This window comes from Amphiprion ocellaris, chromosome 22, assembly GCF_022539595.1.
Source record: "Amphiprion ocellaris isolate individual 3 ecotype Okinawa chromosome 22, ASM2253959v1, whole genome shotgun sequence".
NCBI lineage: Eukaryota > Metazoa > Chordata > Actinopteri > Pomacentridae > Amphiprion > Amphiprion ocellaris.
In genome coordinates this window covers 27,184,567-27,208,908 of record NC_072787.1, presented here as the reverse complement: position 1 = coordinate 27,208,908, position 24,342 = coordinate 27,184,567, and the positions used below count along the sequence as shown (strand labels likewise).

General features: G+C 36.9%; 1 protein-coding gene across 1 annotated transcript; it reads left to right on the top strand.

Annotated features, from left to right (window-relative positions):
• Window positions 1-371: 371 nt before the first annotated feature.
• nrn1a (neuritin 1a) lies at window positions 372-17,858 on the top strand. The gene is made up of 3 exons (XM_023274356.3): window positions 372-687; window positions 9,939-10,086; window positions 13,584-17,858. Exons 1-3 carry the CDS (start codon window positions 630-632, stop codon window positions 13,810-13,812), a joined length of 435 nt encoding a protein of 144 aa, XP_023130124.1. The 5' UTR covers window positions 372-629; the 3' UTR covers window positions 13,813-17,858.
• Window positions 17,859-24,342: the final 6,484 nt, after the last annotated feature.

Below are 24,342 nucleotides of genomic sequence, written 5' to 3'. Positions count from 1 at the left end.
CATTTGTAATATTTTAATGTATTTTTAGTTTCTGTTGATGACAGCTGGTTGATTTTTATATTGAAAAAGAAGCTTTTATTCTGACATCTTTTTCAAACCAAACATATAATAATAATAATAATAATAATAATAATAATAATAATAATAATAATAATAATAATAATAATAATAATAATAATAATAATAATAATAACTATTATTATTATTATTATTATTATTATTATTATTATTATTATTATTATTATTATTATTATTATTATTATTATTATTATTATAGTGAGGGGGAGGTGAGGGAGGAGGAGGAGGAGGAGGAGGAGGAGGAGGAGCTTCTCTCTCTCTCTTTGCTCCTTTTTTTTCCCTCCAGACGCGTAAAACCGGTTCTGAGGCGCAGCGGCGGAGGAGCAGCTCTGACCGGCAGCAGGTCGCAGGAAGCGGCCTGGATGTAGCGGAGCTGTCGGGGTTTTTATTTACCGGGTTGTTGGGTTTATTTTTACTCATTTTTTAGCGGCTGTTGTTTTTTTTTCTCTCTTTTTTGCGGGTTTTTTTCCTGGCGGAATGTGCGGCTCCTCCTCGGCTGCTCCTCCAACTTTGTGAATCTGAGCTCTGATGGTGAAGAGGCGCCGCAGAGGATGGGAGTAACCAGCTGGTCCTCCAGGTGCCTCGCTCTGCTGCTCGCGCTCCACATAGGTGAGCAACCGAACCGAACCGAACCGAGCCGAGCCGAACCGAGCCTCTGTCCGCTCTGATTTTAAACCGTCAGGTCCGCTCTGGTCTCATCCAGGACCAGAATCTAAAGGAGCCTCTCAGAGCAGCTGCCCTCTTGTTGCTCCGCTTCTACATTAAACCTTCATCTTCTGCCTTTCAAATCCATCTTTACGCACATTTTACGCACAGTTCTCTTCCTGTTTTGACACTTTCATCAGTCCAGCCCGCAGGTTTCCCGCATTCCTCCTGAGAGTAAAGAGTTCTCCTGTAAATAGACGGTTTCATTTTCACTTTTTTCATTTTATTTTGTAAGCTTGAATTCGTTTTAAATCAAAAAAGATAAAAATATTTTTCCTTTTTAACAGTTTTTCTCTCGGTTCTGTGCCGCTTTTAACGGGGCTCGCTTTACATTGGGAATGTGTGCGTGACACGAGTGCGGACGTGCGTGTGCACGTGCGTGTTCGTTAACAAGGGGAATGCCCCCCACCTCCCCCTCCTACCCCCCTCCCCCTCCTCTCCCTGGTTGTCCCAAACTGGAGACGTTTTTATTTTCTGCGTTTTTATTTTAAAGTTCAACCTTTTATTTTGATTATTATTTTCTTTATTTCAATTTAAATGTTTTTAGCATAAAAATAGAAAAAGAATCATGTCGGTTTGATCTGATCTGAGCTGCAGAGAAGCAGAAAACAGGCCTGCAGTGGAGAAAAAAAAAAATCTAACCTCCCAGATATTAAACGCGTCCGAGCAGAGCCGTTTCTCTCCGGTTTGGTGTCGGTTCTCCCTCCGCAGTGCGCGGAGCTGCACCGGGAGAGACTCACGAGCACGGAGGGGAACGACAAGCACCTCCTTCAGCTCCGTCCTCCCTCCGTTCATTTATATTTCTCAGATATTTAAAGGGGAAAAAAAGACGGATTTCGGTCGAGATTATTTTCTGTGTCTGAGCAGCAGCCGTGCACGCGCCTCACGCACGCTTTTAATACATATATATTTCATCTTTAACATTAAAAAGCTGAAACCTGTGTGTTGGTTTCAGCTGCAGCAAAAAAACCGGAAAAAGAATAAAAAAAATAAAAATTTAAAAGAGAAAAATAAAAAACGGGCGCCGTCTAATCTCTGGAAAAGCTGCACCAGCAACAGCAGGAACACGGAGCTGATAGTTGTTTTGTGCTGTTGCGTTGCATAACGACGCCGTGGAGGAGGAGGAGGAGGAGGAAGAGGAGGAGGGCTCCGTGCGCGTGCGTGTGAGAGAAATGCTGAATTATTCAAGACGCAGAATCTCCTCGGTGCTTTTGTTCGACAGAAGAAGAAGCTCCAGGAGCAGAAAACACGCAGAGCACGAAGAGTAAAACCTTTCAATGAGAGTCTGAGGCTGAATTGATTAAAAACTGATTAATGGAGGAAATAAAAGCAGCTGGATGTTTTTATGTCAGTTTTTAAATTAAATTCCTGCAGATTTGTGCAGAAATCGGAGTTTTCTGTGTTATAATTGGAGCTGCTGCAGCAAAACCGTTAAAATCCGCATTGTTTCTGCACATTTCTGCCAAAAACACGAAACAAAACTGGATTTTTAATTTATTATTTATTGCGGATTTTATTTTTTTTTCATTTTTTGGGGTAAAATGGCCTCGTGTGTGTCGGAGGTGGGTGTGTCTCCAACACGCTGCTGCTGGCATCTACACACTGCAGGCAACAGCGTGCGTGCGTGTGTGTGCGTGTGTGTGCGTGTGTGTGTGTGTGTGTGTGTGTGTGGAGGTGGGGTGAATGAGTGCGATGATGATGGAAGGAAAAAAGAAAGAAAAAAGAAAAAGCAGCGGGACTGTCCTGGTTTTAGTGTCAGGAATAGAGGAGAAAATGCAGAAAAACACAAATAAAATGAATTAAAAGCGATGGATTTAGCGGGAAAATGAGGAAAATGTGTGGCGATGTTTACATTTTTTAATAAAAGATGCAAAAATGTGATTTTTTGAAGGTGGAGAATTAAAATGAAAGCTGCCAAAATGAATAGAACTGCAAAAATAACAACTAAATGCTGATTTTAGCTGGAAAAAAGGAGTAAAAACGAGTAAAAAGCAAACAGAAACACTAAAAAAATACTAAAAAAGTCTCCTTTAAGCTTTTCTTCATTTAGATAACCACAAAAACACACAAAATAACCAGAAATTGTGCTAGTTTACTGCCCCAAATTATGAAAAAAAAATGCAGAAAATTAAAAAACGAAGGGAATGTGTGGAGATATTTAATTTTTTTTAAATAAAAAAAGCAAAAAAGTGATTTTTAGAAGTTGGAGAATTATAATACAAGCTGTCAAAAACGAATAAAATTATAAAACTACAACAAAACGCTAATTTTAGCTGCAAAAAAAGCACACAGAATGAGCATGAAAACACAAAGAATTAACACAGAAGCACACAAAGCCACAAACACAAAATTAAGACAAAAAACCTACAAAATACCCAAAAGAACCACACCAAATGACCACAAAAACTAAAAAAAAAGAACACAAAATGACGACACATTGGACTAACTTACTGCCAGAAACCGTGAAAAAAGCAGAAAAATTCGAACAAAGTCAATAAAAAACGACAAATTGAGCGAAATAATGAGGAAAGCGTGTGGAGATATTTTAATTTTTTCAATAAAAAAAGCAAAAACGTGATTTTTAGAAGGTGGAGAATAAAAATGAAAGCTGCCAAAAACGAATAAAATGATTTTTAAAAAAGCCGAATGTTGATTTCAGTTGCAAAAACAATGAATAAAAACGAGAAAAAAGCGAACAGAAACACTAAAAACATCCCGTTTGGACTCAGATCTGATTGAAGTCATCAGAAATCTCCATTAATAATGAAAGAAGGTGGATTTGTGGTCAATAAAAGCTGGTTTTCATTCATGCTTCTGCCTGCAGCTGATTGGTGGAATTCACTGAGAAGCAAAAAGAAGCTGCAGAGTTTCATGTTGTAGCTCAGATGATGTAATGCCTCCAACATCCACAGAAACAACCACAGCAGGAAAAAAACGATTGAAAATAAATAATAAACAGATTAAAGCCGATTTTAGGGGAGAAAAGAGCATCTTTTAACGCATTAATTAATAAATTTAACCTCAAACCAGACAGAAATCCAGCAGAAAAGAAGAATTCTTGGTTTAAAATCAGATTTTCTTCCTCAAATCTTTATTTTAGTCCTCAGAGTCCAGAAGTCTGAAGTCCGACCAGAAAAAGGCCTCAGATTATTTTATTTAAACCCTTTTCTGCTTCCTGAGGAAATATTTCACTGAAATTATTATTATTATTGTTATTATTATTATTATTATTATTATTATTATTATTATTATTATTATTATTATTATTATTATTATTATTATTATTATTATCATATGTTGAGTCTGAATCCAACAACATGAAGAGAAAATATAATTTATCTGAAACAAAATCTGCTTTATTAGTTTATTTAATGAAGAAAAAGACAACAAAAATGACACAAAATGACTGAAGAGACAAAAAAATGACCACAAAACAATCACAATGAAACAATCACAAATAAAACACACAAAATTACCACAAAAATGCACAAGTAACACAAAACACACAAAATACAAAATAAAAACAAAAACGCCCAAAATGACTATAAATAGACAAAACTTACCACAGAGAAACACACAAAACAACAAAAGACACAAAACAACAAAAAAGACACAAAACAACCACAAAGAGACACATTAAATAAAAAAACACACAAAATGACAAATTGGCAGAAAAATGACTTCATTTTATTTTAATTTGATTTATTTGATTAATCAGAAGCTTTCAGAGCAAAATAAATGCTGAATACATTTAAAATAATTGTTTTTAAACTATTAATGTGCACGATTTTATGTCAAATTAAGGCAAAAAGTTTGTTTTAATCAAGTAAAGCTACTACTTATTATCACGTGTGTTTTTGGTGCTGCAGCAGCAAGAATATTACAGTTACTTTTATTTTTCTACCTTTTTTAGGGCGATTTAGTGTTAAAAAATATTATAAATAAATAAAAACAACACATTTTTATTTATAATATGACATGTTATTACAGATAAATAAGGTTTGAGCTCATTTTTATGCTGTTTATGCTTTTTTGACATTTTATTCATAAATATACGAATTTTTATAATTATATGTCATGATTTGACTCAATATTGATAAAACTGAATTAAATAAAATGATGCATAAAAATCAAAAAGCTCCAGACAAGCTTTTTCAATGATCTAAGAATTTTATAAAATAGATCTAATGAATAAAAATCTATATTACAGGAAAATATAATGATAAAGAAATAAAGAAAACACCAGAGAGAGAAAGAAATTTAAAAAATCACAAATAAATAGCAGAAAAATATAAACACACTGCTGAAATATTAATTATTTACATTTTACATTTTATTTGTTTTTAGTGACTAAAACATCCGCTATGAGTGCCAGAATGTGAAATTTCACCATTTAAAATATGAAATGAAATGAAATTTAACTAAAAAAACAGACAGAATGTGGCGTTAAAATGTTTAATTACGATAAAAAAAATAATTTAACTGCATTTAAACGAGACAAATTTGGTCAAATGTTTTTCTCCTGCAGATGTTTTTAAAGAATTAATTAAAAATGAAAATTTATTTGATGTTTCTTTTGACAATGAGACCAATATTAGAGGAGAGATAAGGAATGGTTAGCGTAGCTTAGCATACAGACTGTAAACGGAGGGAAACAGCTAGCATAGCGACGACACTTTTAGCTCCATTTTTGGTCTCCACCACCTCCTAAAGACAACATTGCATCTCCAGCTGTTAATTTTTCAACTATTTTCAGCAGTTTTATCTCTAAATCGGACACTTTTTGCTGCTTTTTGACTGAAAATAGGCCTGAAAACACATTTTAATCAGCAGTAATTTGACAAAAATGAACCGAAATGACCTAAAATGCAATAAATTTGGTCAGATTTGTGCATTTTAAGCTCTTTTTGAGTTTGTTTTATGGTGTTAAAAGTGAGAAACGTTCATTTTTATTGGCATTATTTGGTTTGGTTGGAACATGTCAGACCAAGAACCCAAAATATTTAATGTGTTTTAATGGAAGGAACCAAGAAATGGAGCAGATTCTTTACATTTGACTTTTATATTTGGTTAAAACTCAAAATTTATTTGATGCTTTTTTCCAACAACGAGATATTAAAATATTAGAGGACAGATAAGGAGATGTTTGCATAGCTTAGCATAAAGACTGTAAATGGAGGGAAACTGCTAGCATAGCAGCAACACATATGAAGCAGTTTTAGCTCATTTCTTAAACCTCAAATTCTCCAGATTTCTATTTAACGTATATTTTCTGGCCATATGGGGGCAGCAGGCACCAGAAGATTCAGCTTTTTATTGTTGTTGTGTTACGTATTTAGCGGTTATGTCGCTACATGATCAATTAAAATCACGTTCGTGGTCACCTGATGAAGCTTTCTGTCACTTTTTGCTCCATTTTTGGTCTCCACCACCTCCTAAAGATAACATCTGCATCTCCAGCTGCTCATTTTTCAACTATTTTCACCAATTTTATCTCAAAACCTGACTTTTTGCTGCTTTTTGACTGAAAATAGGCCTGAAAACATGTTTTAATCAACAGTAATTTGACAAGAATGAACCAAAATGAGCTAAAATACGTTTAATTCTGGTCAAATTTGTGCATTTCAAGCTCATTTTTTGTTGGTTTTATGGTGTTAAAATGGTTAAAAATGGTTAAAAATAACAACTAAAGAACCTTTTTATTTAAGCGATGGTTCCTCACACAGTTTGGACGGTTCTTTAAAGTAGGAAATGTTTATTTTTATTGGTGTTATTTGGTTTGGTTGGAACATGTCAGACCAAGAACCCAAAATATTTAATGCAATTTATTGGAAGGAACCAAGAAATGCTGCAGATTCTTTACATTTGACTTATTTATTTGGTTAATTTTGGTCTCCACCACCTCCTAAAGACAGCTGCATCTCCAGCTGAAAATTTTTCAACTATTTTCAGAAGTTTTATCTGTAAATCTGACAATTTGCTGCAAAATAGTCCAGAAAACACATTTTAATCAACAGTAATTTGACGAAAATGAACCGAAATGAGCTAAAATATGATTAATTTGGTTCAATTCATGCATTTTAAGCTCTTTTTGTGTTGGTTTTATTGTGTTAAAATGGTTTTAAAGTAAGAAACCTTTATTTTGATTGGCATTATTTGCTTTGGTTGGAACATGTCGGACCAAGAACCCAAAATACTAAATGTGTTTTAATGGAAAGAACCAAGTAAGGCAGCAGATTCTTTACATTTGACTTATTTATTTGGTTAAAAATGAAGATTTAAGTAGAAAATTGTTCCTTAAAGAACCCGTTTTTGTTCAAATTCTTCTGAGTACCATTTATTTTGATTAAAGGAACCATTTTTAAGGCAATTTGCGGTACCTTTGGATTTTTTTTTCTTTTAGCTTTTTCGTAGCTATTTTCTGAAATAAAGTAAGAAAGATTTGATTTAAATTTGACATTTTACAGTTTTGGCCTTTTTTAATAGTTCAAAAGTTAAAAAATGACATTTTTTTCTGCGATTTTTTAAAATTTTAACTATAATTTAACAAAAAAGGGAAAGTCTGTGAAATAACTGAAAAAAAATTTACTATTTTTCAACCTTTATATACACTTGTTTTTTTTTTTTTTCAAAAAGCAGCAATTAACTTTTTTTTTTTTTTACAGATTTACATAAAGTAAAAATTGTGTCATTTTATAGTCAAATGCATTTATTTATTTTTTTTTACAGTTTTGGCATTTTTTAATAGTTCAAACATGAAGTCACTTTTTTTCCAGTGATTTTTGTAGCTATTTTCTGAAATAAAGTAATAAAAATTGTATTTATTTTAGACATTTTACAGTTTTAAAAAAATATTTCACATGTAAATTTACATCTGTTTTTTCTGTTTTTGGAGATCTGTAATTTAACGAAGAAGGTAAAATCTGTAAACTAACAGTGACTTGCTGGAATTATGGAAATTAAAACTCCTTAAAAAGCCTGCCATGTGTCGCTTTATGTGCTCTAATCTGATAAAACAGACACTGAGTTCAGTGTTTTGTGGCTCAGATTGTGATTTATGGCATTTTTACGTGTTGATGAACGGGTCCGTCGTCACGCTGAGTTGGTTCCGTCCCATCGACTGGAACCGTGTTGTTTTCCAAACCAATCAATCAGCCTAACCAACCGCGCACACGCAGACACACTAAGGTCATGTAAAGGGGTGTGTGTGTGCTGTTAGTGGGGGAGGAGGCGTGTCAGACCTGGCAACCCGTGCACCGAGTCAGGATTTTCTCTCCCTGTTAGAAGTGAATTAAGGAGGAGCTGATTAGAAACGCTCCCTGTCATGGATACAGACGTCTGATTAGCCGCCTCCATTATACTTAGAATTATACATATACACAAATAAAACAAACAGAGAAGGTTTAGTTTAGCTGCTGTTAAAAAACTGGACCCACAAAATCATAAAAACACCTCACTTTAGGAGCCAGCAGGAATGAAGAAACAGAAAAAACTAAGTACAATTTAATAAAATAGTCTAATGTACTGAACTTAACCGTCCTGTTGTCCTCATTTACGGGCACCAGAAAATATTATTTCCTTGTCTGAAAAAAATCCAAAAATTCAGCAAAAAAATTCCTCAAATTCCTGAAAATTTGCAAAACCTTCAGGAAGAAAATTCCAATAATTGCTTAAAAGTTTCCCTTAAAAGTTTTATTTAAAAAAAAATCCCCCAAATTTGGCAAGAAAATTCTTGTAAATATTCTCAAAAAATTAGTAAAAATTTTCAAAAAATTCCTAAGAATATTTAAAGTGATTCCATATATATCAGTAAAACTTTTAATATTTTCTTTAAGAACATTCACAGAAAAATCAACCAAAATCCAGTGAAATTCGTGTGATAACAGTGTAACTTCTTGGGCAGTAGTGGATAAACAGCTAAAGTAATTTACTAAAATGCATAAACACCCAAAAATTGCTAGCTAAAATTATGGCTAAATGTATAAATTGCTAGATTAAAGTAGATAAAGAGCTAAAATAGTTGATAAAAAACATAAATGATTAAAAATTTCAAGATAATAGTATGAGTAGCAGTGTAAATTGTTGAACAAAAATGCATAAACAGCTAAAATAGTTAGCCAAAATGCATAAGCAATGGAAAATAGTTCACTAAAAGTTAGACTGGCAGAGTAAATTGTTAGATAAAACAGGATAAGCAGCTAAAATAGGAGCTGCAAGCTATAAACAATTCAAAACTGTCTATGTATAAATGTTTAAATCATTAGTTGACAGTATGGACAAACAAATGGATTTTTTAGCTATATATAATGCATAAAATGAGCTAAAATAGCTAAATAAAATTGAATCATAATTGACAATTGTTAACTAACAGTACGAACAAACAAATTAAATTCTTAGATAAGCATAAAACACAAAAAGTGGAAAGAGCTAGATTTGGAATGGACAGTTGGAAATTAATCGCAAAAAGTGTTGCTAGCAGTTGAAACCAGAGGCTAAATGTAGATAAATAGCTAAAACATCTGAGCTAAAACCATTATTTTTATTTGCTTTTATAGCACCTCACAGGAACACTGTTCACTACTGTGGCATGATTAGCTCTAATTAGCCTGTTTTGTGCCTTTTTTAGTTGTTTTTCTTGGTCATGTTTGACAGCATAGTTTCAGTTCTTGGAGCTCGTTGTCATTTTGCCATTTCGCTCATTGGTTGTTCTAACTTTTGCTGATCTTGTAACTTGTTTTCATGCGTTTGTGTTTTAAATTTCTTGCATCTTTAAAGCACCACAACTACAGTTTTGAGAGGTGTATAATTACACTTTAACTTTCTGGCTACTCCTGTACGCTGATGACACCGTTCTTTATGTCATTTAATTATCTGGCTACTCCTGTACGCCGATGACACCATCTTTTCAATGCCATTTGCAGATTTCCATTTTGTTTTGATAAATCTTAGCAAATGAACTGAAATACTGACTAAAAGAAAGTGTAAAGTGAGGGATGAACTGTGCAGAGAGAGGTACAATGCACTTACTTGTTACTCCAGTAGGGATGCTTTAGCCAATCAGAGGCCTGTCTTTGTCCTGCAAGATCAAACAGAAGATTACTGTCATTTTATTTAATGTTAACTTGTATTTTTTTCTCTTTTCCTTCCCACTACAGTCTCAGTGTTTCGGACGGTGCTGGTCAGTGCTGGTCAATGTGACTCGGTGTTTAAAGGTTTCTCAGACTGTCTGATTCAGTTGGGAGACGACATGGCCAACTATCCCCAGGACCTGGACGACAGGGAGAACCTGCACAAGATCTGCACGTACGTTCACCGACACCAACACAAATGTGCACGACAAAAACACAACGTCACATTAGCAGAGCATCAGAGGCAGGAAAAGAAAAAAATGCTGCATCATCCTGTTAAACTGTGCACCTTCTGGCAGTGAAATGCTGGAAAAGTACTGAAAATCAAACCAAAATAATCAAAAATGATGTGGAATGTTTGTGCATGCGGCATAAACAGCGCCCCCTATTGGCTGTAGAAATTTGGACGGGAGCAAAGAAGCAAGTCAGGCTGTTGTGTTTGCTGGAGGGAGGAGGTCGGGGTGGATGGATGGATTGACGAAACATAGGACTTAGAAAGTTTGGTTGTCGTTTTAACCACAACCGTATCACAACCTTAAACACCTGTTTGTTACCGTACTTGAACAAAAAAAGTTATTTAACTTCAGTTTTATGTAAATCTGACCTCTTGGCAGCCATGTTTTTATACGTTTGTGTCAAAGAAGGAAGTCAGATGACGTAGTTAATTCTGTTGTAGAGAGGAGGCCGAGGTGGATCTAAATGACTGAATGGCTCCATTAGAGGCCAGATTTATAAATATTAACTCTTAAAAATGGGGGAAAGTTTCAAATATCTGCTAAATTTAATGAATGGCGAGACAACGCTCCATTTTTTTTTTACTATTTTGACGTGTTAACTGCCAAAAGAAGTCATTTTCGACAACAATTTGAGTCATTTAGAACTGTTTTAAAATAGTTTTAGACTAATTTTGTTTAATTTGGACAACTTCAGGTAACTTTTGGCCATTTTTGAGTCGTTTATTTATTTTATTTAAAATAGTTCCCAGCAGATTTAAATGACTGAGTGGCTCCTTTAGAAGCCAAAATTTTAATTATTGACCCTTAAAAATGGGGAGAAAGCATCAAATATCTGCTGAATTCCATGAAAATTTATGTTTCAATGAAACAGACATTTTAGTCATTTTGGAAAAAACTGAGCCATTTTGGATTGTTCTTAAATTGTTTGAGATTATTTTGACAATTTTTAGGTTACTTCTGGCGATTTTTTAGTCATCTTAGAAAGATTTGAACAGAGACAAACTGTTTCCATCTGATCTAAATGATTAAATGGCTTCATTAGAGGCCAGATTTTTAATTACTGACCCTTAAAAATGGGAAAAGTTTCAAATATCTGCTGAATTTAATGAATGCCAAGAAAAAATTCCAGTTTTTTGCTATTTTGACGTGTTAAACTGCCAAAATAAGTCAATTTGGACAAATATTTTACTCATTTTGGAAAAAACGTAGTTTAATTTTAGGCCACTCCTGGCCATGTTTTCTTTGTTTAGTCATCTCAGAAGGGTTTTTAATGACTGTGGTGAGCTGCAGGGCTGCTAACGTCTCTGCTGAGGACACCGAGGGCCTCTTGACTGTTGCTCTCGGTGAAAATAATATGAGTAATTTAGCCTCAAACCCTGAGGGGGGCTGTGAGGCTGGGTGGGGGCAGTTAGGCAGTAATGGGGGGGGGGGGGCGCATATGTGCAATAAAAAGCCCTCCTGCTCTAATCTGCCCAACACACCAGCATCCCGGCCGGTGGGCACCAGATGGCGGCAGGAAGCCCCCCTCCCCCGCCTCCTGGTCATGGTTTTTTAATGCAGTGACAGCTCCATCACAGCGGTGTCGAGGCGTGGCAGCGGCGGCGTTAATGCGCACACACTCGCAGGATAATTGCTCAGAGATGCAGCATCAACACGGATCGGTTCAGGAGGTCAGCATCAATAAGAGCAGATTGGAAGATTGGATTAGATCCACCGCCTGTCTTTTGTGTGGATGGATGGATGGATGGATGGATGGAAAGGAGAAAAAATAAAAAAGGATGGAGGGATGAGAAGTGAAGGAAAGGAAAAATTAAGAAAGAAATAAAGCAAATACAGACAAAGCAGAAGATTGAAAATGGGGCAAAGAGGAGGAAAAGATGGAGGAGGAGGCTTCAGTATGAATAAAACATTAACATCAGTGGAGGAAAAGCATAAATAGAGAAGGAGATATAAAAAGAAAGAGGAAGCAGGGAGAAGGATGGGAAATGACAGAAAAGAATAAAAAGGAAAAAAGGCAGCATTAAAAAAAGAGGTTCTGTTTTAATATTGCAATTTAATCACAATAAAAGGCACACTGTCTTTTAAACAGACAACACCATTTATCAGCCAGAAACTGTGGACATATAAGGAATAGTCCGATTTTCAACTTTCTATTGGTTCTTGAACAAATCATGTGTGTAAAACTACAGCTAGACGTGCAAATGGTTTGATAGAAGTGAATGAATTGTTAAAATAGCTCACTGAAACATACAAACCTGAAAATTATTAGGGAAACATGTGGCTAACAGTGTAAATTGTAGGTTAAACTGCTAAAATAGCTACCTATAATTCAGAAACTGTTAGCTAACAATGTGGCTAACTGTAAATGTCTGGTTAAAAGTGGCTAAACTGCTAATATAGCTCCTTAAAATTCAAAAACTGTTAGCTAGCAATGTGGCTAACAGTGTAAATTTTTGGTTAAGTGGCTAAACTGCTAAAATAGCTATCTAAAATTCAGAAACTATTAGCTAAAAATGAGGCTAGCACTGTAAATTGCTGGTTAAAAATGAATACACAGCTAAAACAGCTAGTTAAAATACATTTAACTAAAGATTGTTAGCAAATGGTGCGCCTAACAGAGTAAAATCAACCAAAATCCAGCGAATTTCACTGGATTTTGATTGATTTTTATGTGAATGTTCTTAAAGAAAATATTAGAGGTTTTACTGATATATATGGAATCACTTTAGATATTTTTAGGATTCTTTTTGAAGATTTTTACTCATTTTTTGAAAAAATTTTCTTGCCAAATTTGGGGGATTTTTAAAAAAAAGAAAATTATTGGATTATTGGAATTTTCTTCCTGAAGGTTTTGCAAATTTTCAGAAATTTGGGGAATTTTTTTGCTGAATTTTTGGATTTTTTTCAGACAAGGAAACAGTATTTTTTGGTGCCTGTAAATGAGGACAACAGGAGGGTTAAAGCATTTTCCTGGCTCACTGGAACAAATTCAAGAATAAATTCGTACTTTTTCACTTATATAATGATTTTGAACGGCAACACAAAGCCTACAAATACTGGTATCATCCATTAAAATACTGATTAAATATGATATTTTTATTGTAAGCTGCTAAAAGACGTGAGCTCTGAGGTTTCTGGTGGAGCAGCTCGTGTTTTGTCTTTAGTGTTTGTGTCTTTTGGCCCAATGCTGATCAATAATCTGCTCCGAGGCTCCGGCACACTTGCTTCAGTTTTGTTTTGCTGTTATATATAAACTACATGAAGTTCACCGGCTGTGTCTTCATAAGCTTCTCCCTCGCTGTGTCTTCTGTGCTGCCAGATTCTGGGACGACTTCCACTCTTGGCTCTGCTTCCCGGTGCGTTCAGTTTAGAACTCAGCCTCCCACTGCAGCCCAGAGCTTGTGGTGTTAACTCTTGCTGTGTTTTCTCTCGCCAGCTACTGGGATAACTTCCACTCCTGTGCCACGACGGCACTGGCCGACTGCCAGGAGGGAGCGACGGACCTCTGGGACAAACTGAAAAAGGAGTCCCGCAACCTGAATTTCCGTGGGAGTTTGTTTGAACTCTGTGGCGGCGGCAACGGAGCCCCCAGATCGGCAGACGCCAGGGGCCTGGTCCTGGTCCTGACCACGCTGCCCACCGTACTGACTTGGCTGGCATTTTAACGGAAACGAGGAAAAACATAGAAACAGGAAGCGATGGGAAGTTTAAAAAAAAATAAACAAAAAAAAAAGGGGTGGGGGATCCATGCGAAAAAATATAAAATAGAAAAAGAGTGATAGCTGCTCTTAGATACTGAAACTACAACATCAAGGAGTTTGAATTCATCACAAGATAAAGAAAAAAGAAAAAAAAAACAGCCAGAATGGATTTGTACTGCGACATCACTGTACAGCGGCCTGGTTTGCCTTCCTGGGACTCTGCTGGCCGTCCTCCCGGAGCGCTCATCCAATCGCACGCTGACCTGCCCCGGAGGTCGATCACATGAAATATTCAACATGCAGCCGTCGAGCTGAAACGATGACAATGATGAAACTTTGATGGATTCTTGCCCGCTTACAATCGTGGAATTACACAGTATTAAAGTCAACCATGAATTATTGATGTTCAGTAGGCTAGGTCCAGACAGCGCTGTGTGACTGCAGGGTGCTGACACAGTACCAGGCTGGACGTTAGGGTTCCCATATAGTCTACGCCATATGGGAACCCTAATATGCATATATGACCTACAGTACGTATACATGTGTAACGTCAGGCCCAGCTTAACGCCACAAAATCAATAAGACAAGCCGCGGCCTCGAAACCATCAGGGTTCCGATATAGCCTACAGTACGATAGACTGTATGGGAACCCTAATATATCTATGTGTATATGGACCAATGGCCTATGTGGACACATACATGTATACATACTGTAGGTTATATGGGAGCCCTAATACAAATATATAGCCTGTGGTACATATAAACATGTAATGCCAGGGCCAGGTTCACCCCACAAAATCAATAAGACAAGCCAAGACCTTGAGCCTGGTAGGCTATATAGGCATAGTAGGGTTCCCATATAGCCTACGGTACAGATATAAGTACCCATAGAGTCTATGGAGACAAGCTGAGGAATGAAGACCATTAGGCTATATATGTATATTAGGGTTCCTATATATCCTACAGTAAACATACGTATGTATATCAGGGTTCCCATATAGACTAGGGTAGACTATATGGGAACCCTGATATACATATATAGCCTACAGTACATATATACATGGAACACCAGGCCCAGCTTAATGCCACAGAATCAATAAGACAAGCCAAGGCCTGGAGCCCATTTCAGACCCGTCGCCTCATTTCCATCATGGACAGTTTTTCCTTTTTTACGACGCCAAGTTGAGTGTGGTAGATCTGATGGACTGAATGCCTGATTGTGATGTAATATTTGTACTTGTATTGGCTATTTATTGTGCTCGGGCCACGGTCACACCAGCTCCGTTCATGAAGGAAGTGGTCGGAACCGGCAGCAATGCCAGTTTTGTAAAACGTCGTCCCGAGAAGGTCGGCGTTCAGGAAGCAAAGCTATTTTAGTATCGACCTTTGACCCATGCAGCATGGCTTGCAGTCAGTCGTGAGTCTTAAATTTATAGTGTTTTGTTTCTCGAGCTGGCCAGCTTGCTACCACTTTATAAAAATCAACGCCACGTGAAGAAATTCTGGCTGTGTCAGTTCCTGGTGTGACCGTAGCCTTTTTTCCCCACCAAACACTGAGGTGTAGGGATGTAGTTGACTATAAAGCCTGCTTTTCTAGACTGACCTTAACCTGCATGATATCAGTTCAGAGAGTCTCAGACATTTCAGGAAATGGGCACAAACCACAATGTGTTGACGGATTCACGTTAGCTGGAGGCTAGCCAAACAAACTTCAGATCATTTTAACCACACATTTTGTTTAATCCAGCAAATTCTGTCCAACTGGGTCACAAATCTCCTGTTGTAAATAGCTAGCTGGGTTTTAGTTTACAGTTCCGTATAGCTAACACATTAGCTACTAAAACGGATTGTTTTAGCTTAGCAACCAAAACAAATTAGGTCGTGTTGGCTAACTGCATGGTGTACCTGTTAAAGTGACTGACTGTGATTAGCTTAAAGGTCATGATGCGAAATAGTTTAGCAGTTAAAACAGACTGAACTAGCTAAGTCAAAGACCCAGTTTGGTGTGGTAGTTAAGAGCCTGGAAGCTAAAAGAGATGATATTTGTGTTGATAGCTAATAACCATTTGGTTAGAGATTAAAAACAGATTACCATGTTAGTCAACAGTTTGGTAAAATAAGTAAACTGTAACCAGGTTAGCTCAGTGCTAGCTAAAAAAAGTAGTTTGAAAAACACATCAGATCAGGTTAGCTAACGGTTCAGTTAAGCAGTTACACGGATTGAGTCACCTGGGCTAAATATAGCTAACAGTTTAGCAGCTAAATTTAATGAACTAAGAAGCAGCTAAACTAGAACGAGCTTGTTTAGCTAACAAGTTAGTGGTTAACAGTTTATTTTAGAGTCTAATTCAGATTGTGTTTGTCAGGTTAGCCAGCCATGTGGTTAGCAGCTAAAATACATTAGGTCAGGTTAACTAACATATCAGGAAGCAACTAAAATACAAACACAGTATAGCAAGCATACTAAGTCTGATTAGTTTATAGCTCAGTTAAATTGGGTTGGCTCAAGTTAGCCAACAGTTCAGTTCAGCAGCTACAACAAAGAATGAGATCTTAGCTTAGCTTAGAGTTTTGTTTAAAATAGATCAAGGCAGGCCCGCTAACAATTCAGTTTAGAGGCTAGAACAGAGAATGTGGTGTTGGCAGGTACATATGACTGTGCCAAGTTAGGTAACTGTTGGGCTAGCTTTTAAAAATGTATAAGGTTAGATTAGCGAACAATTTGATTCACAGTTAAATCTTATTGGGCTGGGTTAGCTAAATATTTGGTTAGCAGCTAAAACGTATTAGACATGGTTTAGCTAAATATTTGGTTAGCGACTAAAATGTATTAAGTCCAATTTTCAAACAAATTAGATCAGGTTAGCCAACAATTTGGTTAGCAGCTAAAACAAAATAAGTCAAATTAGCCAACAATTTGGTTAGCAGCTAAAATGTATTGGACATGGTTTAGCTAAATATTTGGCTAGCAGCTAAAACATGTCAAGTCAAGTCAGCTAACAATTTGACTAGCAGCTGAAACATATTGGAAGCAGTTAAAGTAGGTCAGGCTAGCTAACAGATTAAGGTAAACTCTTCCTTTCAGCTTGGATTGTGATTTGATCCTAAAAAATTCTATTCAAACAGAATATTTGTTCTGAATTCTACCCAGATTTAAGCTAAAAGTATTTTAGAAAATAGCATTTCTGTGTTTTCTTCTTGAATCAGTTTTTCTGTCCAGACGTCGCGCCCATTTCCTGAAATCCAGATGAAAGCAAGTTAAATTTCAGAGCAAAACTGATGGAAACTCTATAAGTACCTTTTGGACGTGAAAGTAGCAGAACATTGAAATGAACTTTAGTTGATGTTGGCGGTAAATCTCCACCGTCCTCCTGTCATGTACATCGAGTCTGTGTGCTAAACGGTTACCCAGAGATGATGTTTTGAAATGCCGACAGCAATACGAAGATGTGACTTCATGGCCAGTGTAGCTAAAAAAAAATAAAATCAAACCGTGGCTGAAGAGTGATATGACTGTTGCCATTTAGCACATCCCCCCTTTTCATAGCAGCGATCCATACTAGACAAGTTTAGGTGATATATTTTAGGTCTGTATGTTAGAATAAAAAGCCCAACGATATGGTAGCATCATAAAACACAGTAAATAAATCCAGAGAGGTTGTTTGTTTCTTTGCCGAGGCACCGACGACGATTCCACTGCCTTCTAACAAAAAGACGTGTACTTCTGTTTGTTTGCTGGTTTGTCTCTTTGTTTGTTTATGGGGATGTTGCGTAACAAAAAGAGTTTAAAAAAAGAAAATATTCCAAAAATCATTTAACAAGAGAATATGTATATGAAGAGGAAAACTAAAAAAAAAGGCTCTATTATAGATAGTCTATCCCAGACACAGTTTTAACACCAGAGTGATACTTTACAAATTATAGGCCGACTGAGGTATAAAAAAATAATAATACAAGATTGCTAAAATGATAAAGAGTAATAAATAAAAAGACTAATGTTTGAAAATAAAGAGTGTGCTGTGGTTTTACTCCTTCCTATAGAGTGGTTTATGGACGCTGGGTTGGAAGTTCATTCATATTTAATGAGGGAGAGTCCCTGAGCTGCAACATCTCAGCACTCACTGCATCGATCGAGAGGAAGAGGAGGAGGAGGAGGAGGAGGAGGAGGAAGAATAGGAGGAGGAGGAAGAGGAGGAGGAGGAGGAGGAGGAAGAGGAGGAGGAGGAGGAGGAAGAGGAGGAGGAGGAAAAATAGGAGGAGGAGGAAGAGGAGGAGGAGGAAGAGGAGGAGGAGGAGGAGGAGGAAGAGGAGGAGGAGGAGGAGGAAGAATAGGAGGAGGAGGAAGAGGAGGAGGAGGAGGAGGAGGAGGAGGAGGAGGAAGAGGAGGAGGAGGAGGAGGAAGAGGAGGAGGAGGAAGAATAGGAGGAGGAGGAAGAGGAGGAGGAGGAAGAGGAGGAGGAGGAGGAGGAAGAATAGGAGGAGGAGGAAGAGAAGGAAGAGGAGGAAGAGGAGGAGGAGGAAGAGGAGGAGGAAGAATAGGAGGAGGAGGAAGAGGAGGAAGAGGAGGAGGAGGAAGAATAGGAGGAGGAGGAAGAGGAGGAGGAGGAAGAGGAGGAGGAGGAGGAGGAGGAAGAGGAGGAGGAGGAAGAGGAGGAAGAGGAGGAGGAGGAAGAATAGGAGGAGGAGGAAGAGGAGGAGGAGGAAGAGGAGGAGGAGGAGGAGGAAGAGGAGGAAGAGGAGGAAGAGGAGGAGGAGGAAGAACAGGAGGAGGAGGAAGAGGAGGAGGAGGAAGAGGAGGAGGAGGAGGAGGAGGAGGAGGAGGAGGAAGAGGAGGAGGAGGAAGAGGAGGAGGAAGAGGAGGAGGAGGAAGAATAGGAGGAAGAATAGGAGGAGGAAGAATAGGAGGAGGAAGAGGAGGAGGAGGAAGAGGAAGAATAGGAGGAGGAGGAAGAGGAAGAGGAGGAAGAGGAGGAGGAAACAGCTGGCTGCATGTCCTGATGTAGCAGCTGTTTGTTCAGTCCACGATTCAAAACATTTAACCCTCGTGTCATCCTGAAGGTCAAATGTGGAAAAAATTTCCACATTTTCAACATTTTTGGGGGAAATTTTTGAACATTTTTTTGGTGGAAAAAAAATAAATGTTAAAAAAAATCCAAAAATTCAGCAGAAAATTCCCCAAATTTATAAAGACTTGCAAAATCTTCAGGAAGAAAATTCAATAAAAGTTTCCCTTAAAAGTTTTTTTTTTTTAATCCACAAATTTGGCAAGAAATAAAAATAAAAATAATAAAAATTGCAAACATTTTTTAAAAAATGAATAAAAATCTTCCAAAACAAAATCCACCAAAAAATGTTCAAAAATTTCCCAAAAATGCTGAAAATGTGGGGGGAAAAAAATTTTCACCGTGAAACTTCTGATGTCCACATTTTCAACATTTTTGGGAAATCTTTGAACGTTTTTTGGTGGAAAAAAAAGAAATGTTAAGAAAAAAAAATCTACCAAAATCTACAAAAGATTTTGGTAGATTTTTTTCCCCAAATGTTCTTAAAGAAAATATTAGAAGTTTTACTGATATATATGGAATCACTTTAGATATTTTAAGATTTTTTTGGAAGATTTTTATTCATTTTTTGAAAATATTTACAATTTAAATTTTTTTAAATTAAAAAGAAAATTTTAAAAAGTTTTAAGCGAAACTTTTAAGGAATTTTCTTCTTGCAAATTTTTATAAATTTGGGGATTTTTTTGCTGAATTTTTACATTTTTTTTCAGACAAGGTAACAACATTTTTTGGTCCTCGTAAATGAAGACAACAGGAGGGTTAAACCTTAAATTAACCATTTATTCCACCTTAAAGTCTTTAAATATTATTTTGTGTGTCTTTGTAGTTCTTTTGTGTTTCTTTGTGGTCATTTTGTGTCTTTCAGGTTATTTTGTGTGTCTTTGTGGGTAAAAGCCTCCAATGAGGTGATTCTAAGTGTGAATATTTCTGTCTTCCACCTCTAAAGAAGACAAGCAGACAGTTTTCCGTCCGCAGGAGGAAATATTAACCTGAAAAATTCATATTATGGAGCCCTGCAGGAAAAAAAAATGCCTCAATGAGTAGATTTTAAGAGGAATATTTGTGAGGCTCATTTTATTCACACCTTGCTGTACTTTATTAATAAACTCCCAGAATGATGATTTGATGGAACCACAGAGGCCAGTACAGAGAAAAGGTGGATATTAGAGGGATCCAACTAGCGTTTTATTTTAATTTTAGGGTTTTATTATTGTTCTGGGGGGATTTTTGTGTCATTTTAGAGCTTATTTGTGTGTATAACAGCCCCATCCATGTTGCATATTTGAGTTTTTGCTCTGTATCCTCATTGTGTGTCCTTATTTGCTCATTTGCTTTGTGTTCATTTTGTTTTATTGTGTATTTTTGATCATTTCTGGCCATTTTGTGTCTTTTTGTGGTCATTTTGTGTGTCTGTGTGGTCATTTTGTGTCTATTTCTAGTCATTGTGTGTGTCTGGGGTCACTTTGTGTCTATTTAAGGTCATTTTGTGTCTTTTTGTGGCCTTTTTCTGAGGCTTTGTGGTCATTTTGGGATAATTTCCGGTCATTTTTTGTGTCCTTGTCACTGTTTTGTGTCTATTTGTAGTCCGTTTGTGTCTTTTTGTTGTAATTTTGTCTCTTTGTGGTTATTTTATGTGACTCTGTGACTGTTTTCTGGTCATTTCAGGTCATTTTGTGTGTTCTTGTGGTGTTTTCTGGTCCTTTTGTGTCTCTTCGTCGTTGTTTCTGTGGTTTGTGTTATTATTTTGTGCTGCTGAGGGTTTGATGTGGACTGTAGCCGTTCAAATTGCTGAAGGTTTAATGAATCTCAGGCAGATTTGCAGTTTGCGTGCTGCGAGCTCCCTGGAGGACCCGCCGTGTTTCTGCATTAATATGGATGTGATGGGAAGTGAAGTGAAGGAGAAAAAAGGGCTGCTGTCTGCGGACACCGAGGCAAAGATGGACCTTTTATTTCCATCCAGCATCGCTTTTAGTCCCGCTGACGGGAAGCAGGAAGACGCTGCGTTCAACAACGTGAGATCTGATGGTAAATCTGAAAAGAATCAATGAGTGTCTTCTTGTTTTTTCTGCATAAATTAACAGTGAATTTAAATATAACTATGTTTTCAGGAAACACAGGAACCTATAAGCTGAGCTGTGTGACAAAGACACATCCAGCATTTTACACACAATTCCCATTAGGGACAAAAAACAAAGAAAAACATAAAAACACACAAAAATACCTTAAACTGACATGTAATTACCACAGTAAGAGGAATAAATGACATAAAGAGACAAAATCGCAACAAAGAGACACAAAAAAAACCCAGACACACATAATGACCCAGAAAGAGACCCAGAATGATGATAGAGTAAAAAATTAAGAGCTACAAACTGACCAGAGTTTAAAATGATCCAAAAGACACAAAATGACCACAAAGACACACAAAACAACCATAAATAGACACAAAATGACTACAAATGGACACAAAATGACCATAGATAGACATAAAATGGCCACAGAGACACATAATGACCAACAAGACACACAAAATGACTGAAAAGAGACACAAAACAACCCAAAAGAGACATAAAATGTTCAGAAATAGACACAAAAAGGCCTCAAAGAGACATAAAATGACCAAAAAGACACAAAATGACCACAGAGAGATGCAAAATATCTAAAACAGACACAGATGGACCGAAAAAAAACACAAAATGGCCTCATAGAGACAATTATCAAATTAGAATTATCAAAAGGGACACAGAATGATCAGAGACAAAAAATGGCCATAAAAACGATCAAAAATAACCACAAAGAAACTAAAAAATACCAAAAAACGACACAAAATAACAAAGAAAATGTGCAAAATGACCAAAAAGAGCAACATTAAATCCTATTAAAGTACTTTTTTCTTTCAGATCTTATTTTAAACTCTCCAAATATTCCTGTTTAGATAATTTTTTCTATTTCTAATCTCATTTATTTTCTGTTCTAAGTCTGTGTTTTGGTGTGTTTTTGTTCCTGGAAACGTTGGGATGAGGGAAGTGAGCAGTAATTAAGGCCTGCAGCAGCTCATTAAACATGGATGGAGGGAAGCCGTCCGCCGGGACCCTCCCCCGTCCTCACCCCCGTCCTCCATTCACCTCATCACACATCACAGGGGGTCAAACTGAGGCCCGGGGACCAGCAGAGGCCCTCACATGTACTCACAGTTCCATCGGTGGAACGGCGTTAAATACACTTTAACTTTGACGGATTAATTATCAGACGGTTTAAAGGAGCGGAAGACTCATCGCTTAGGAGTCAGGATCAAAACAAGACACGAAATGAACACAAGGACACACACAAAGACTAGAAATAGACACAAAAAGACACAAAATAATCAGAAATAACCACGAAAAGACACAAAATAATCAGAAATAACCACGAAAAGACACAAAATGACAAGAAATGACCACAAGGAGACACAAAATGACCACAAAGAAACAGCAAATGACCAGAAATGATGACAAAAAGACACAAAATGACCAGAAATGACAAAAAAGACACAAAATGACCACAAATACCCACAAAAGACACAAAATGATCAGAAATTACCGCAAAAAGACACAAAATGATCAGAAACAACCACAAAGACACAAAATGATCAGTAATAATGACAAAAAGACACAAAATGACAACAAATAACCACAAAAAGACACAAAATGACAAGAAATTACCGCAAAAAGACACAAAATGATCAGAAACAACCACAAAGAGACAAAATGATCAGTAATAATGACAAAAAGACACAAAATGACAACAAATAACCACAAAAAGACACAAAATGACAAGAAATGACCACAAAAAGACACAAAATGATCAGACAGAAACACGAAATGACCAGATATGAACACAAAAAGACACAAAATGATCAGACAGAAACACGAAATGACCAGATATGAACACAAAAAGGCACAAAATGACCATAAATGACCATAAAGTGTTGGAAAATGACCATAAAATGACACAAAATGACCACAAAGAGACACAAAATTATCAGAAAGGACCATAAATCCACTCAAAAGGATCATAAATAAACTTAAAACGACCACAAAAAGACAAGACAACCAGAACTTATAGTAAAGTCATGGTTGAGTGAGGGTTGAAACTGAAACCTAAATGTGACTACAGGACAGAATGAGCAGATGAGTGGATTCACACTGAGTTAAAACAGAGAAATGTGCAGAATATATCAGATCTGCTGAAACTCCAGCTGGTCCAGTCACACGTGTGACGAGGCTGCAGCAACGAAACGCCGTTTAAAATGTGTCAGCAGCCAAATATTTAGGTTAGCTAAAGAAAACAGGCAGCGTCCTAGAAAAGGATGTCAACAGGAGGGAGGAATGACCCAAAGCACACTCTGGAGGACACAAAGAGACACAAAACAACCACAAGCGGACACAAAATGACCACAAACAGACACAAGATGACCACAAACAGATACAAAATGACCAAAAAGAGACACAAAACAACCACAAAGAGACACAAAATGACCACAAACAGACACAAAATGACCAAAAAGAGACAAAACAACCACAAACAGACACAAAATGACCGCAAAGAGACACAAAACGGCCACAAACAGACAAAAAATGACCACAAACAGACAAAAATGACCACAAACAGACACAAAATGACCACAAACAGACACAAAATGACCACAAACAGACAAAAAATGACCACAAACAGACAAAAATGACCATAAACAGACGCAAAATGACCACAAAGAGATGCAAAATGACCACAAAGAGACACAAAACGACCACACAGAGACACAAAACGACCACAGAGACACAAAATGACCAAAAAGAGACACAGAATGACCACAAAGAGACACAGAATGACCTTAAATAGACACAAAATGACCAAAAAGAGACACAAAACAACACAACCACAGAGACACAGAATGACCACAAAGAGACACAGAATGACCACAAAGAGACACAAAACAACCACAGAGACACAAAACAACCAGAAAAAGACACAAAACAGCCACAAAGAGACAGTAAACAACCACACAGAGACTCTAATTGATTGAAGCGTTGTGCTGCAGGACTTCCTTCTTAAATCAGGTTTAATGTGTGAAATCAGGACGACAGCAGCAGCATCTAAATTAGGCTTTTTCTCTAAATGGGACGGACGGCTGAAGATCCCTCTGGACCGAAACCAGAATCCAGGTTGAGGCTGAGGACCAGCAGATCCGGTCCAGAGAGAACCAGTCCGGGAGTTTGTCTCCACTCAGGAGGATAAAAGTGAGTTCTGAGCTCTAAATGGGTCACAGAAGTGGATCAGTGGACTGGACAACAGCTCTGCAGGGTTCTGGTTCCTCTAATGGAGGTTTAGAACCACACGAGATGATTTAAAACAACGAGATGATTAAAATGATATAAGATGATTTAAAACGACG